Genomic DNA, 17,575 nt, shown 5'->3' with positions numbered 1-17,575 from the left:
AGTACACCGGACTCTGGGAGGAGCGTTGGCGTGGAAAACCAGGTCACTACGATCTTGGTCCTCAGGCACGGGATAACGTGTCAGCCCCAAGAGAGCGCTGCCCACAGCCCCGGGTGGGTTGGGTTCAACTGCACGGGGCGGGGCGCCAACAGCCCAGGACTTGGCTTCCAGGCTGGTTCTTGCACCAACCAGCGGGGCGGCCTCGGGCCTCAGTTTCCCCATCCCGTCCACGAAGGGAGGCGATTGTGAGCGCTTGGGGTTTCTGACGGACCCCGCCCCGGGGGTGGGGCCGGGAGTGGTCACGTGGAGGGGCGCACCGTCCCCCGAGCCCCGCCCCGCCCCGCCCGCCCCCGCGCTCGGGGCCCTCCGCCTAGCAGAGGTCTGGAGCCAGAAGCCCAGAGACAGCCGAGGGCGCCGTGCGGGCTCCGGACGCTCGCTGCTCTGCCCGATCCCCGCCAACTGTGCAGGCGGCTGACCCGCAGCGGCAGCGGCAGCAGCGAGGACTCGAGCGCTGGCGGCAGCGACACCATGGATCTCTCCTTTATGGCCGCGCAGGTAACGGGGCGCCCTCCCCACGCGCCCCGGGCCGCCAAGTTTGGGGAGGTTCGGGGCCACGGTCTCGCCCTCCACGCTGGGGCTGGGCAGTGGCGCCCGCCCGCGATCCGCGTCCCGGTGCTTTGTCCCGAGCCGGGCACCCCCACTTGGTGCACGCGTCGGGGGCGGCGATCGCGGCTCTCCCGGGGTGGGGCGGGCTGCGCGCCCCGCACCCCCCGCGGCTCGAGCTGTTCCCACCCGGGCCCCTCTCGTTGGCAGGAAGGCTGCGAGGAGCCCGGGCAGCCCCAGTCGCCCCCTTCCTGCCCATCCCCCACTGCTTCCCGGAGCCCTCCAAGGCTGGGGCAGCTCAGACCCGCGCGAACGTGGATGGGCGCACAGTCTCGCTCTTCCCCACTCTGTTTTCCCGAGGCGCCAGTAATCTGTCTCTTGCCGGTGACCTCGAGCGCCCCTTCTGCCGCCGCCTGAGGAAGGCGCTGAGACCCTCTTTGTGACCGTGACCCGCCAAGCGTCGACGCGCCGCGGTCGTTTGTCCTGTTTTGCTTTGTGTGGAGTCTGATAGAGCCACCAGTGCCCAGCGCGGCCAGAACTCTCCCCCGGCACAAACAGGCTCCCAGTGGCCGGAAAAACAAATCTCTCACAGCTTGAATTTTCCTCCAGCAGAATGCCCTGGAGTTCTGAGCTTGGGTGATGATTCTATTTCTGTGCCTTAACTCTCTTGAGCCAGAACAAAGACAAATCCCGGATTTCTCCATCGGTCTGTGGCCCTAGAGAAGACCCAGAGCTGGCTCCAGGGAAGGGCTGCATTTGGCCTGGGAGAGTAAGTCACAATCTACCGAAGCCACATCTTGCAGCTTCTCTGGTTGTGTTGGTTGGTTATGGTGGGAGCAGAGAGGTCGGGAGGCCACCCAGGCTCCCTTCTGTCTCCAGGGTGTGTGGCAGGAACCCCATCTGCTGCTGTTTTCTTTTACAGGGAATGAAGTTTGAGGGGACACTTTCTTTTTCCCCAAGCTTCACCTGTAGTGGAAGCCTGTTTAAAAAGTGACAGCAAAATCCAGACTGTGTGTGGACAGCGAGTCTGCAAATGGAGGCATAAAAGATGCAGAAGCCCCAAGTTAGCTCTGGGGGTCTAGATCCTGGCTCTCCGGCAGCCCCTCAAGTTTTCCATGATGCTAATTGCCCTTCTGAGTATCTCTGCCCCCCCCCTTTTTTTTTTTGCCTGATTTTACATCTCCTGTGCCTAAATCCATACTTATAAAAATTGTCATGTAAACATCATTTTAGATAATGATGGTTTTAGCTACATGAAAACTAAGGAGGCTTTCCAGGATTTATTTCTAGACTGGAGAAGAACTGTGTCTGCCTTCCCCTCTGGATCCCACTGAACCTCCGGAATTTCCATGGTTACAAGATAAATTGATCCTTGCTAACCCTGGAGCTGGCTGGAGCATCAGCTGCTGCCATGGCAACTTGACAAAATAAAAACAGGGCTTTTTAACGTCTTTAGGCAGAATCTGCCCAGAGACCAGGTTCCTATTTTTCCTTTTCTGTTTACAATTCACATTCCACTTGGTCAATGTATTCTCCTTGACACATTTTTGACATTGGTTACATGCGCAGTACTGTGCTAGCTGCAAGGAACGGAAACGTGAAGTACCACACACATGAGAACAGACGCTAAGGTTTGTTGGGCACCTACTCTGTGCCAGACACTGGGGGCTTGGCATATTTTATCACAGCAAATCCTTACAAGTCCATGACGGAGGCCCCATTTTACAGGTCAGGACACTAAACGAAATTAAATAATTTGCCCAAGAACATGCCATTTGTAAGGAGGAGAACTGGATTTCAACTCTGGGCCTGAGTATCTGCAAAGGGTTTTCCACCTTATTGCTTCGTCCTGAGAAAGATACGATGTAAGGTACAGGACAGATCTATTTCAGAATGATTTCTCTCTTCTCCTCCCTCTGGGAAGTCGTCTTACTATTGTGCCTTTCTAGTGGATTGCTTTCTGCTGTTGATTCATCCCATTATCCCCATAAGGATGGGAACTGTTACTTCCCGACTGGCAATACTTGGCAGTGCTTGGCTGGAGCAAGTGCTCAGACCCTGCTCCTGGTGTGTCCTGTGGCCACCAGGTGTGTGTGATGGTCACTGTCTCCCTGTGCAGTCTTTCCCTCAGCAGGGGGCAGTTTGCAGCGAAATGTTGGTGCATCCATCCACTTGCTCAGCAAATGTCTAGTACCTGCCTTGTGACAAGCTCCGTGTGAGGCACTGGGACAGGGATCCTGTGGGACAAACTTGAATAGGACGTAGATTTTCTTTCTGCGTGTTTATAAAATCTTCGAGAAATGATGGGCCCGGCTAAGACCCAAAGAGGGAAATGGCTAAAGTGCTGGGTTGAAGAAGGTGCCCAGCACGTAGTAGGTCCTCAAGTATTTGTGAGAGGATTGGGTGAGGACAAGATGTATGTTCATGAAAAGACATTAACAGGAAAAGATGGTGAATTCGAAGTGTCAAATTCCAATGCCACTGAACAGCTGTCATCATCAGGACTTTGACAGTGGGGGCTGTAGATGGATTAGAACTATAGGCATATATCTCCTGGTGGGCCTGGGAGTTAAGACTGTTCTAGGTGGAGAGGTATCGAGATAGGGAAGCCCAGGAAATATTCACAGAGTTCTTCAGAAAGCTAGAGGATAGGGGTGCCAGAGGGCTGGGAGACAGAGGCCAGGGCCAGATTATAGAAGGTGCTGATTGCTGGGGTGAGAAGTTTGCATCTAATCAGTAAGGCAGTGGGAGCCACTGCAAGTTACTGAGCAGGGGAATGGCATATAGTTGAAGCAGTCCCTTGGGAAAACCTCAGCCCCTGTAGAGGATAGGAGCTGGAGGGATGCCTGGGGCTGGGCGTGCACGCTTGTGTGATTAACTAAGTCAGTGAAACCAGATCCACGTGACTCCAAGCCCACGTTTCGTCTTCCCCATGTTGTTAAATGTGATTCCTGTTTTTGGCTTAAGAAGACCCAGAACACATAAGCCATTTTAGAAAGATTTTCCACTCAGAAGCTAAGCATTAAATAGATATCCTCTTTGGGTGTACAGAGTAGTCACCAGTTATCTGGCAAATCCTCTTACACAGAGGTGCCCTCCCTGGTGCGGTACACATGGCTGTATGACGCTGTAAGAGAGGCTGCGGGCACTGAGAGTGTGCTCGTGGGCCCCATCTTGCTTCTGAGCCCTGGAGGCTCCCAGTTGCCCTCTCTCCCACCCTGGAAACACCCCAGCCCCACTCCACACAGTGCCTGAGTCTCTGGAGACTCTGGAGGATGTGAACAGTGAAAAAGGGCATGCATTTCTCTTTGACCAGGAATAGCCAAGAGGACAGGGCCACCTGGACACCTAGTGGGCTGGGGACAAGGGGAGAATCACAGCCTTTTAGGACTGAGTCCAAAATCCCTGTGTCATTGGCGGGATCACCCATGTTCAAAGACAGCAGCCATGCATTCCCTCTCTCCCTCCTGGACACGTTTGCTGCCCACCACTTCAAGAGCTGGAATCTGATTCTTCTCCCCTTAAATCTGGGACTGGCCTTGGTGAAGAGAAAGTCTAGTGGCTTTCTTGGTGAAGAGAATGCAGTATTGGTGACATTCTGTGGCTAAGTCCTAAAAAGCCTTAGCTTCCACTTGGGCCTGTTGGGGCGCTCACTTCCTCCAGGGGAAGCCCACATCATCCAAGAAGTGCAGTGACACAGAGGCCATCGTGCTGGAGCGAACATTTCAGGAATGTTCTGCATGCTAAGCCAGCACTCATTATGGGGGAGTGGGATAGACAACAGAGACAGGAGGGCTCCTTCACTTGTCCTTACGGTGTAACTCTCCTGTTAAAGCATGCCTCGGGTGTAAAAGCTCAACCTTATTTTTGTCTTACACTGTCCCGTCCCTATAGTGAGTGGTTTCAACCCAGTGGTTCTCAACCGTTGTTGCCATTAGAATCACCTGGGAGCTTTCAAGAGTCCTGCTGCCCAGGTCTCACCTCCAATACTCCCATCAGATTCTAGGGGTGGGAGCCAGGCACCAGCACTTTCTTTGCATTCCCCAGCTGATCCCAGTGGTCAATGAAGGGTGAGACTCAGAGTGTAAGCCCACCCTATAGGATACATCCACTCTCCCACTTCTCCCTCCCTGGATGAAACAGATCCCTGGCTCTCTGGTCACCCTTAGGCCATTAAAAACTCATGTGGTCACTGGAAGTCACCTAACACAGTATCGATTCAGCAACTTAAAATGTTTGGGCCCAGAATGACATAGCCTTGGAACTTGCTCCAAAACTGAGCTTCTCCCTCTCTCCAGGCCACACCTGCCAGAGGTGGGAAACCTGTAGTTGAGGTGGGTGCCTTTATTATTCCTATCATCGAGAAAGGGAGATTTGGAATGAATAGCCAGGGAGGCTCAGCCAGCAAACAGAGGGCCAGGAGTGGAGCCACATCCGCTGATTCAGGGCCATCCTTCCATGTCATTGCAGCACCCCGTATGGGCCTGCAAGAGCTGGGGGGGCCAGGGACCCTCCATGGATTAGCTCCAGGGAATCACCATCCTCTGATCCATCCAGGAGGTTGTGTTTATGTACATTTTTATTTTATTATCATTATTCTTTTTTATTTTGAGACAGGGTCTTGTTCTGTTGCCCAGGATGGAGTGCAGTGGTGTGATCATGGTTCACTGCAGCCTTAATCTCCCAGGCTCAAGCGATCTGCCCGCCTCAACTGCCTGAGTCTCTGGGGCTACAGGCACATGCCACCATGGCTGGCTAGTCTTTTAAAAATTATTTTTAGTAGAAATGAGGTCTCATTATGTTGCCCAGGCAGGTCTAGAGCTCCTGGGCTCAAGCGATCCTCCTGCCTTGGCCTCCTGAAGTGCTGGGATACAGGTGTGAGCCATTGTACCCAGCCGTGTACATTTTTAAACAAATTCTTGAGCCAATCTCTGTTAGTTTCCTGAGGCTGTGATAAATTACTACAAACTGGGTGGTTTAAAACAACAGAAATTCATTCTCTTACAGTTCTGGAGGCTGGAAGTCCACAATCCAGGTGTCAGCAGGGCCAAAGTAGTCTCTCTGAAGGTGCTGGGAGTGGGGGTGGAATCTGTTCCAGGCCACTGTCTTGGCATCACAGTGTTACCTGCAGTCCTTGCCATTCCTTGGCTTCTGGACACATTGCTGTAGTCTCTGCCTCCATCATCATGTGGCATTCTCCCAGTGTGTCTCTCCGAGTCTCTTCTCATCTTATGAGGACACCAGCCGTATTGGCTTAGGGCCCACCCTAATGACATTATCTTAACTTGATTACCTCTGCAGAGACTCTGTTTCCAAATAAGGACATATTCAGAGGACCCAGGGATTAGAACTTCATTCTACCTATCGAGGGGACACAATTCAACCCATAACAGGTTCTGAAGACCCATAAAAGATAAGCATCTTGGCCCTCATATTAGCAGCTGTTGATCTTAGAGCAGCAGTGAACAGATCACTTATTTAAACCTCAGTTTCATTATCTGTGAAATGGGGACAAAACTGTGTCCTCACGGAACTGTTCATTTAGTGTCTTAGAAAATATTTCCTGTGTGCCAGGCCCTCCCTACATGGAATGCTTGGGGTTAAGGGATGTGCCTCAGAGCCTTCCAAGTGATAGATAGCAAGATGGGGGTAAACACAGGGGCCCCAGGAGCCCAGAAGTCAGGCAAGCCTTCAGGGGTTTTTGACTTGAACTGAGTTTGAGAGATGCATGGTGTTTATGCAGACATAGGGGTGAGGGTGTTTTGGGCAGAGGGAACTGTGTGCACATAGGCAAGAGGACTTGAAACAGTGTCTCCTGTTGGGGGTGTGAGTTGCTAGTGGCCACTGGAGCAGAGGGGTCAGGTGGTGAGGGGGTGGGTGTATGAGGCCAGGGAGACTGAAACCAGCCAGGTGACCTCATGGAGTGGAATTGGATGGAGTGGGGGCTGTGATGCCCTGGAGAGCTTGGCCAGCCTGGCCTGGAGGGGGCTCTGGAGCTCTAGCCCCTTGCTCATGCCATGCAGAAACACAGGCCTGGGGCCGCAGGTGCTTCTGTGTTTAAAAGAAAGCTGAAATTTTGATTTTCTCATGCACTCTGGGTGTTTTAATGTTAACAACTGATTAGAAATTTTTACCAGACCTACCAACCATGGTGTGGACTGTTTCTGTTACTTACTGCTTACGACTTCAGTCACTTAATGGCTTAAAGCAATCATTTATTGTGCTGACGATTTTGTGGGACCAGAATTGAGGAAGGGCTTGGCTAGACAGTTTGTTTTTGCCCCAGTGGCATCAACTGGAACAGCAGGGGCTGGAGTCTAGGCTTCCAGCCTGTAGTTTCCTCCGAACTTGTCTGGTGCCTCTAGGCAACTTGGCCACTCTCCTCTTGGGATTTCATCCTGCAAGGGCTTCTTCAGGTGGCTTGGGCTCCCTCCCAGTATGGAGGTCCCAAGGTTGTTGCTCTTCTTGCATGGTGCTGGCTCCCCCAAGAAAGAGTGTTCCAGCAGTTCCAGGTAGAAGCTGCAGGCTTCGTAGGACCTGCCTAGAAGTCCCAGAATGTCATTAACACTACATTCTTTTAGTCAAGAAAGTCTCCGGGCCAGCCCAGATTTAAAGGGAGGGGAGTCGGATTCCAGCTCTTGATGTAGTGTGTGTGTCTAGGAGCGAGGGACAGGATGGATGGTCATTGTCCTTGGGGACTGGCTACTACTTGGACCAAACAAAACAGGTGTGTGGGCTGGATTCATCCCAGGGCTGCCAGTGTATTATCTCTAGACTAAACAAGGGTGTGTAGAGCTTGGCAAAACCTTAAAATACTGCCAAGCCCAGTAGAAAAGTCACTGATTACTAAGGAGGTAGGCCATGGCTTTATTAGGCTGAACCATGTGACATTGTTGACGTTTGACCATTTTTGACCTATCAAATGACCATTTTATTTGGTTCAACTTCATATTGGGGAGATCCAAGTAGGCTTCCTGTGCTTGAGGAGCTGGGAATTCCCCCACCTCTCTCTTTCGCCTGTCTCTCGGAATCTGGCCCTTGCCAGGTGGGAAGATTCAGTCTCACCTACATATTAACATCATATTAACATTGGGCCTGTCCTTCTGGGAGACACTACCCGTGTATCTAATCACAGCCGAGATGCTGGCATATCCCCTGCTAATTCCCCTTCTCTTCACCCCCAGGACCTTGAGAGACTCACAGTTAATTTGCATTTTAATCATTTTTCACGGAGGGGAAAAAAGACACAAAAGACATCTCTTCCTATTGGAGAGGTGATTTTGTTATCTCTTGAAACTGTCTTAGCTCAGGGAAGGGCCTCATTCTGACAGATATGCAAGAAACTAGCAGAAGTTGTTGGTCCCCAGAGGAACATATCACTGCCCAGAAAAATAGAATTCTAGGGAGTCTGGCAGCCTGCCCCTTAGAGAATATTTTCTTCAGCCAATGAGTGCTTCTTTTTCTTCAAGCAAGAATTATCATTAAAATACAAATTGTCTGTTATCTTAGGGCTTGTCTTGTTGTACTTCAGGTTTCCATTGCAAAGATTTAAATATTTTATCTTTCTAATTAGACCCACTTCGGGAGAGGGTATAAGGCTGCATTTTATGCAGAGGTGTAATGAGCAGTTCAAGATGTAAACATTCCAGTGATTTTTGTAGACCAAATTTCTAGTGTTTTAAGATTTCAGACATATGACTTGAAACAATGGAATCTCACAAAGCTAAGAGAACTGGGACATCTGCAGGTGGATGGCTGGTCTCCGATGAAATGCTTGAGTGTTTAGGGAGCACTTGCTCTGTCCTGCTCAGGTCCTGCACCCCAGCTTTTTCTGCACTGAGATGATGGAGACCCATCTGTGTTCACTCCCTCCTCACTGTGTCCCCTCAAGACATCCCTGTACCTTCCCATCACAGCTACCATTCAACAGATGCCTTTGAGGGACCAGACAAACCCTGTGCTGAGCAACACACAGAATCTCACTGAATCCTTGCAATGGCCCCATGGAATAGTCACATTCAGATCCATTTTATAGGTGAGGAAACTGAGGCTTAGAGGGCACACAGCTGGGGATCAAACACAGGTCTCTGCATCACGTCAGCCTATTATTTTGAAGAACTTTTTTAAAGAGATGTTTTAGGTTCACAGAAAAATCGAGAGGAGGGCATAGAGATTTCTCAGATGCCCCTCTGCCCCGTTCATGCACAGCCTCTTCCACCATCAGCATCCCCACCAGAGCTGTGCATTTGCCACAACTGATGAACCTACATTGACACATCGGAATCCTCCAAAGCCTCTGGGCACGGTGGCTCATGCCTGTAATCCCAGCACTTTGGGAGGCCAAGGCAGGCGGATCACCTGATGTCAGGAGTTCGAGACCAGCCTGACCAACATGACGAAACCCTGTCTCTACTAAAAATACAAAAATTAGCTGGGCGTGGTGGTGGGCACCTGTAATCCCAGCTACTCAGGAGGCTGAGGCAGGAGAATCACTCGAACCTGGGAGGCAGAGGTTGCAGTGAGCTGAGATCGAGCCATTGCACTTTAGCCTGGGTCACAGAGCGGAACTCCATCTCAAAAAACAAAAACAAAAACAGAACACTCCAAAGTCCATAGTTTACATTAGGGTTCTCTGTTGGTGTTGTACATTCTGTGGGCTTGGACAAATGCATAATTATGTGGATCCAAGTTATAGACAGTATTTTCACTGGCCTAAAAGTCCTCTGGGCTGCATGTATTCGCCTCTCCCTCCCCTCAACCCCTAGCAATCACTGATCTTTCTACTATCTTCACAGTTTTACCTTTTCCAGGGTATCATAGTTGGAATCGTTCAGTATGTAGCTTTTCAGATTGGCTGCTTTCAATTAGTAATATGCACTTAAGGCTTGATAGCTTTTTCTATTTTATTTTTTATTTTTATTTGTTTTTTATATTTTTGAGATGGAGTTTCACTCTGTTGCCCTGGCTGGAGTGCAGTGGCGTGATCTCAGTTCATTGCAATCTCTGCCCCCTGGGTTCAAGTGATTCACCTGCCTCAGCCTCCCGAGTAGCTGAGATTACAGGTGCATGCCACCACACCCAGCTAATTTTTGTGTTTTTAGTGGAGATGGGGTTTTGCCATGTTGTCCAGGCTGGTCTCTAACTCCTGACCTCAGGTGGTCTGCCCGCCTTGGCCACCCAAAGTACTGGGATTACAGGTGTGAGCCACCATGCCCAGCCTGCTTTTTCCATTTTAGTGCTGAATAATATTCCATTGTCTGGATGTACCACAGTTTGTTTATCCATTCACTTATTGAAGAACATCTTGGTTGCTTCCAGGTTTTTGCTTTTCTTTTTGAGATGGAGTCTCACTCTGTCATCCAGGCTGGAGTGCAGTGGTATGATCTCAGCTCACTGCAACCTCCATCTCCTGGGTTCAAGCAATTCTCCTGCCTCAGCATCCCGAGTAGCTGGGATTTCAGGTGCCTGCCACTACAACCAGCTAATTTTTTGTATTTATAGTAGAGACAGGGTTTCGCCATGTTGGGCCGGGCGCAGTGGCTCATGCCTGTAATCCCAGCACTTTGGGAGGCCGAGGCAGGCAGATCACCTGAAGTTTTGGCAATTATTAATTAAGCTGCTATAAACATCTTGTTCAGGTTTTTCTGTGGACATAAATTTTTAAGAGCCTATTTTAAAATCCAATCTAACAATCTCTGCTTTTTAATTGGAGTGTTGAAACTTTTATTTTATTTATTTTTTTGAGATGGAGTCTCGCTCTGTCACCCAGGCTGGAGTGCAGTGGCGTGATCTCCGCTCACTGCAAGCTCCGCCTCCTGGGTTCACACCATTCTCCTGCCTCAACCTCCCGAGTAGCTGGGACTACAGGTGCCCACCACTATGCCCAGCTAATTTTTTTGTATTTTTTAGTAGAGATGGAGTTTCACCATGTTAGCCAGGATGGTCTCGATCTCCTGACCTTGTGATCCACCCACCTCGGCCTCCCAAAGTGCTGGGATTACAGGCATGAGCCACCGCACCCAGCTGAAACTTTTTACATTTAATGTGATTATTGATATGGTTGGGTTTAAATCTACTATTTGTTGTATTTATTTTCTATTTTTTCATCCTTCCTTTGCTCTGTTTTTCTTCTTTTTCTGTCTTCTTTTGGGTTGGGAAATTTAAATGTTTCGATGTTATCTCCTCTGCTGGCTTATTACACACAACTCTTTGTTTTGTTAATTTATGGTTGCTTTTGTATTTATAGGATAGATCTTTAACTTATTACAACCTATTAAAAGAAGGCAGAAAAAGAAGAAAAACAGGAAAGAACAGATGAAAAAATAGAAAACAAATACAATAAATAATAGATTTAAACCCAACTATATCAATAATCACATTAAATGTAAACGGTTTAAACACTCCAATTAAAAAGCAGAGATGGTCAGATTGGATCTGCAAGTGATAGTATGCCACTGTACTTACAGAAAGAACTTTAAAACAGTATAACTCTATTTCTCCCCTCTAAGTTTTTGTGCTATTGTTGTTACACATTTTACTTGTACATATGTTATAAACCTCAAACTACATTGTTATTATTTGTTGAAAGTCAGTTTTCTTTTAAATGGTTTAAATAGTAAGAAAAATTTTCATTTATTTTCCCATGTCATTATTATAGCCAGTGCCCTTCATTCCTTTGTGCAGATCCATGTTTCTATATGGTATCATTTCCCTTCTGCTTGAAAGACTTTTTTAGTAATGCAGAAGTGCTGGTGATCATTCTTTCATCTTCTGTATGTCTGGAGGGGGAAAGACTTTGTTTTTTTAAAGTTTGTTTGTTTGTTTGTTTCCTGGGCATAGAATTCTAAGTTGAAAGTTTGTTTAAAAATATTGTTCCATCATCTTCTAGTTTACATTATTTTCAGTGCAAAATCTGCTGCCATCTTTATTTTGTTCCTCTGAACGTAATGCATCTTTTTGACATCCGGCTGCTTTTAATATTTTTTTCCTTATCATTGATTTTGGGCAATTTTATTATGAGGTACTTTAGTGTCACTTTCTTCATGTTTCTTGTGCTTGGAGTTTGGAGAGTTTCTTGGACTTGTGGATTTATAGTTTGCATCACCTTTGGAATTTTTCTGCTATTATTTCTTTGGAGATATATATATGTGTGTGTGTGTATATATATATATATGCCTATATATGGTGCCTATATATATCCATATATATATACACATATGGATATATATGTGTATATGTATCCATATATATATACACATATGGATATATATGTGTATATGTATCCATATATATATGTGTGTGTGTTCCATATATATATATATATATAGTTCTGTCTTCTCTCTCCTCTTCTTTTGGGACTAATACACATATATTACGTCACCTGAAGTTGTCTCACAGCTGACTGATACTCTCTTCATTTTTTTTTTTTGATCTTTGTTTCTGTTTGTGTTTTATTTGGATGGTTATTACTGATATGTCTTCAAGTTAACAAGATTTTCTTCTGCTATTAATAATAGCCCCACCCAGTGTACTTTTGATACTAGATATTATAGTTTTCATCTCTAGAAGCTAATTTGGATCTTTTATATAAAAACATATCTCTTCCATTCTCTTCTTAACATGTTCATTGTTACCTGTAGGTTTTTGAACATATGGAATACAGTTATAACAACTGTTTTAATGTCCTCACTTATTAATTCTAAATATGTCAATTCTGGATTGGTTTTGATTGATTGCCTTTTCTCCTCATATGGTTCATATTTTCCTGCTGCTTTACATGCCTGATGATTCTTGGTTGGATGCCAAACATTGTGAGTTTTACTGTGGTGTATGCTAGATATTTTTGTATTCCCATAAATATTCTTGTGCTTTGTTCTGGGATGCCGTTCAGATGCTTGAGAACAGTTTGATTTTTGCAAGTACTGTTTTTAAGATTTGTTCGGCAGGATCAAGCCAAATTTAATCTAAGAGTAATTATTCCCCATCACTAAGGCAATGCTGTTCTGAGTATTCCACTACTCAGTGCCTCATAAATTATGAGATTTTCAAGATGGGTGATGGAAACAGGCACTATTTCTGGCCCTATATGGGTTCCAGGCACTATTTTGTATAATTCTTTGGGTGATTCTTTCCCTGCCTCAGGCAGTTTCTGTACAAACATGCACTCATCTGTCCTTTGTTGAATGTTTGAGTGGTCCCTCTCTCAAACCCCAGGGTTCTCTCTGTGCGCGGCTGTCTTCTCTCCATACTCTGCCCTGTGGTCTCCAGCTGCCTCACTCTCCTCAGACTCTCATTTCCATTCTTCAACTCAGGGAATCCATTGAGCCCTGCCTGAGTGTCCTGCTCCATGGCCTGGAAACTTTCCATAGGCAGTAAAACCTGTATGGCTCACCTTGCTAATTTCTCATCACTCGAGGGTCCCTGTCCTTCATTGTCTGATGTCCGGTGTCTTGAAAATCATTTTCAAGTATTTTATCTGGTTTTTCAGTTGTTTCAGTTGGGAGGGTAAATCTAGTCCCTATTACTCCATTTTGGCTGGACGTGGAATTTTCTTAAGCCTGTGCTTTTAACAGCTGTATTTCCACCCTTCCTCCTTTTCTCCCATTGTGGGAAAAGGAATGTTAACACTTGAATCTAAATCTAGCCATTACCCCTACCTCCCAGCTATGGACTCCTGGTCCAGCCAGCACTTCTCTTTCTCCCTATCTCCCAAATGCCACAAAATGTGAGTAACATACATACATACTCTACAGGTCAAGTGAGACTGGGGAATAACAAGTGAGGACGCCAAATCATGCATGGACCAGCCTAACTCCTTTCCAGTCTGCCGTTGCCACTTGGAGTTCTTCCAGGTATCCTGTGACAGGATGTTCCATGAGACATTGAGGGAGCCTGTCTGTGATTCAGGTGTGGGGTCTGCAGACCAGGAGCCAGAGTTGGGCAGTTCAGTGAGCAGAGATGGGTTCTTTAGGCCTCCATCCCAAATACCTGGGCCCTAGGAAGCCTTGTTCCCCAGAAGGATGAAAGTGAAGGGAAATGGTGGGAGCAGGTTGCTCCAGCCTGAGGCCCACGCAGTTTGCCAGCCTCCCATTTAGCCAAGAGCTGGAACACTGCTGATTTCCTCCAGCCCTCGTGAGGACCGCTCATCCATCTCCTCAGCATGAAGCTCTGGAAGCTGATTAGAAATATATTAAGACTTGGTTTCCAGCAGCTTTGAGGGACACCTGAGGGGGGCTGACTAATGTGCTCTCCCAGGCACCCTGCACCCCCGTCTCTCTGCACCAAGTCTTAGCAGCCCTTCCTGCATCTCTTGCCTTCTCTCTGACCTCCTGCCAATCCTTCTTCTTTTCCTATGGAGATTCCACCCGGGCCCTGCTGCGTATCCCAATAATCAAATCAATCAGTCAAGGCCAGCCGTGCAGGCAGGCTGTGTTGGGGAATGTGGAAAGCCAGAAAGAAGTGATTGCCAGCCTTCATCACCTTTGTCATCCTTGCCAACAGCGTGAGAGCACACATTGCATACGGGGCATCATTCCTAGGCACGAAGACCTGTGAGGCAGGAGCCCGCCCTCTGGTGGAAGAAGAGGATAGATGTCGTAGGTGAATCTTGAGCACCTGCTAAGAGCCAGGTTCTGTGCTGTACGGGCAGCCTATGAAGGTAACACATTCAGCATGCCCATTTTAGAGAAGAGGATACGGAGGCCCAGAGAGCTTTGGTGCCTTGCCCAAAGTCATCCAGGTGAGAAGAGGCTAAGCTGGGGTCAAGGCTAGATCTGAGTCACAACTGATGGATTGTAGAGTGTTGGGGTGAGATGGAGGCAGATCTGAGTCCCAGAGAGTGTGGTTCTACATCACAACTCCTTCCAGCCTAGCTGTCTCTGCAGCCTGTCTGGGCAGAGTGGATTGTGGCTGAAGCCAGGTGTCCCACGACTCAGACAGGCTGGTGCCAGAGGTGGGAGTGGGGACCCCACAGGAGGCTGAAATAATTGAGAGGGGCACTGGAGGACAGGAAGCTTGCTCCTCCTGGGAGGGGCCATACCTCTCTTCTGCCCCTGCAGCTCACCGTCAGAGCATCCCTCCCTTCCAAGGTTCCCTTGAGGGCCAAGGTTCTCATCTCATTTATGTCAGGATTGCTGCTGCCCAGCCCAGGGCTAGACCCAGTAAATATTTCATAAACCAACAAAGGAAGAGCAGGGAATCAATAAAGGCACAAGAAAAACCTGGACAGAAAATTATGTCTTGCATCAGCTTGCCGGGCACCTCCTCTTTGAGTCTGGATTATGACTTTCCCCAAGGCCAGCGATCCGGACAGCACCAAGTCCCCCACCCTTGCCCCATATCCTCAAACTCCCCAGTCCCCAGCGCCCCCCTCTTGTCCCCCTGCAAAGTGTCTGCTGCATGCTGGGCCCAGCACTACAGGCATTCTGTGCAGTACCCTCTCCTTCCTCTGAACGATTCCATGGTGTGAACCTGTGATCATTCAGTTTACTCAGGAGGAGAGTGGAGGCCAGACAGGGTAAGACGCCGGCTCAAGGTCTTGCAATGGGGCTTGTATTTGGAGAGGGCTGACCCCTCTAAACCTCTGGACTTCTCTGTCAAAATGGTGACTCAGAGGTAAGGTGACCAACCGCCCCGGTTTCTGCAGGGCTGAGGGGCTTTCAAGACAGGAGACTTCCACTTCCAGTGCTGAAACCGGGACAGCCCCAGGCCAACTGGGATAGCTGGTCACCCTACCCAGAGGCCATTTAGAGGGGCTTTTTGGATCCCTTCGGGAAGACTGAAATGTTGTTTCAGAGTTTTGTGGGCCTCACTGCATTTGACTAATATTCTTGCTTTTTAAAAATGAGTGGGGATGGTTGAAACCGTGTCCAGAATCCACACCTTTCCCCAGCCCATTTAATTCTCAAGTGTTAACAAGCACGGAGGATGGGCCAGACACCGTTCTAGGCACTGGGGACGCTGGGGAACAAGCACTAAAGTCCCTGCTCTCGCTAATGGCACCTTGTCCTGACAGCTGCTCACCTCCCGTGAAAGGTGACCAAGGAGCGAGGGCGCCACACAGTCCCTGCTGTCTGCTCACTTCTGTGTCCCGGCAGCCATGCAGAGAGGTGCCCAGTACATGTTGACTTTGATGAATCCACCAGGAAAGCAGCAGAAGATGAGCAGAGCCTGGGCAGACCCCTGGCCCCCGGAAGGGGACTCTCCCTGGGCTGACCGGGCCCAGCATGGAGCAGGCAGGCCCCCTCGTCTTCCGTGGTCCTAGAACTCCCAGGCCAAGCCCCAACAGCAGCTGGTGGTCTTGGAGGAGGAGCAGAGCCCCACCTCCATGATGGCCCTGGCCTGTTCAGTCTCCAATGGCCACCTGTCACCCAGAAGCCTCCCAGTGTTACAGAACCCTGTTAGCCAGGTCACACGGCTCACCCCATTAGTCTCCAGCAGCCCACTGTGGGAGGAGGTACCAAAAAAAGGAGGGATGTGATCCCACCCACAGTCTGAGGCCTTGGGGAGGTAGCACTCCAGGGAGTCAAGCCACAGCCCCCAGCAGAACACTAAAGCGTCTGTCGCATCACTCTACCCATCTGTCTGCCTCTCCTCTGCATAGGAGACACTCAGGGCTAATGGAGTAAGCTGTGCCTCTCTTTACAGCTCTCTAGGGCCTGGCGGGTGAAAGGCCTTAATAAATGCCCGCAGTGAGCACAATGACCCCTCAGTTGGGGAGCGTGGTGGAAGTTCTGACTCGTCTGTTTGGGCTATTCTGGGACCCTGACCAAACCGGCCATGTAGAAGCACAGACTGTAATGTGCCAGAATCCCTCCCCATCATCCCTTATGCAGGGTGAGTCACCCGCTGTGTCTGTATCTTTAGCAACAGGAGGCTCACTACCTCGCCCAACAGAGACTTCCATGGGAGTCAGATCTCTCTAGGCTACAGCATGACCCTGTCACTGCACTGCCGGGGAAATCACATCACGGTCCCCAGCCAAGGCATTCTCATTTGTGCAGTGCACTGATGGTAGTTATGATAAGTTGCCACAAGCCTTGGGATTTTGCTGCCTAAATATGGTAATGTGGAACCTGAGATGGGGAAGCAGGAGGCTTGAGTTCCTGGCCTGGCTCCGCCACTCATGATTTGGGGCTGTTTGACTTGGAACAAGATGCTTAATTTCTTGGAGCCTCAGTTTCCCTTTCTGTTAAATGGGAACAGTAGTAATAGCTCATAGTATGGGTGGGAGAATCAAATGAGATGGTGAATGAGAAAGAACAAACTGTGCAGGGCAGCACAGACACCAGCAATTATTATGTTTGAACCAAGACTGTATATCCCCCCCCTGCATCATCCCTTTTTTTGGACTAAATGTAGCCATTTTCTTCAACTGTTTTCCCAAATGCACATTCTCTCTAAAAGTCTTCACTAGGTCAGGCTCTGGTCTGTCAGTGTTCTTATAGAACAGTTTTCTCAGAACAGGACATGATAATTCAGGAAAATCTATTACCTCCTTGGATCTAGCCCTAATACATTCATTAATGTGGCCATTGAGGGCCAAATCTTGCCTTGTCTAATGCAAAACCTTTGACTTATTCTGATAGGAGATCTTTCTTTCCTAAACACTGCTGTTCAGCCACTTCTCTCCTCTAGGATTTTTACAACTAATTTTTTTGAAACTTAGCGCAGATATGTCAAGAACTGTGAGGGGTTTCCAATTTTACTTTGCCTTCAAGTTAGTCTTCCAAAATTTCAAAGATGCAGACAGAAGACATGAGACTCCCGGAGTCAAAGGGCATTATTACTCACACCGCAGCAAGCAGCTTGAGCTTCGTGCTCACATCAGTGCTCCCTGCTCCGCAGGTCCCATGGGGCGACGTGGAGCAGCCCGGGTGGGTTCTGCGCATGCCATGGGTTTGTCTGACAGCTGAGGAACCTCAAGCTTAGGAAACCCCACTCTTTTCAGGGAGACTGCTAGCAAACCTGCCCA

General features: G+C 48.6%; 1 protein-coding gene across 2 annotated transcripts in view; it reads left to right on the top strand.

The window, feature by feature from the left end:
- Positions 1–232: 232 nt before the first annotated feature.
- The window catches only part of C8H14orf132 (chromosome 8 C14orf132 homolog), a 52,980-nt gene continuing 35,637 nt past the window's right edge, over positions 233–17,575 (top strand). Inside the window, exons 1-2 of one of the 2 annotated variants that reach the window (XM_055288266.2) lie at positions 233–555; positions 1,280–1,372. In XM_055288266.2, the coding sequence (XP_055144241.1) occupies positions 529–555; positions 1,280–1,372 (120 nt within the window). In that variant the 5' untranslated portion in view covers positions 233–528. The remainder of the gene's footprint in view (positions 556–1,279; positions 1,373–17,575) is intronic. The other variant, XM_055288268.2, reaches the window with a different exon arrangement.

The sequence above is a fragment of the Symphalangus syndactylus genome, chromosome 8 (genome assembly GCF_028878055.3).
Source record: "Symphalangus syndactylus isolate Jambi chromosome 8, NHGRI_mSymSyn1-v2.1_pri, whole genome shotgun sequence".
Lineage (NCBI taxonomy): Eukaryota > Metazoa > Chordata > Mammalia > Primates > Hylobatidae > Symphalangus > Symphalangus syndactylus.
Note: the sequence above shows the minus strand (reverse complement) of the source record. Positions and strands in the feature narration are given on the sequence as shown.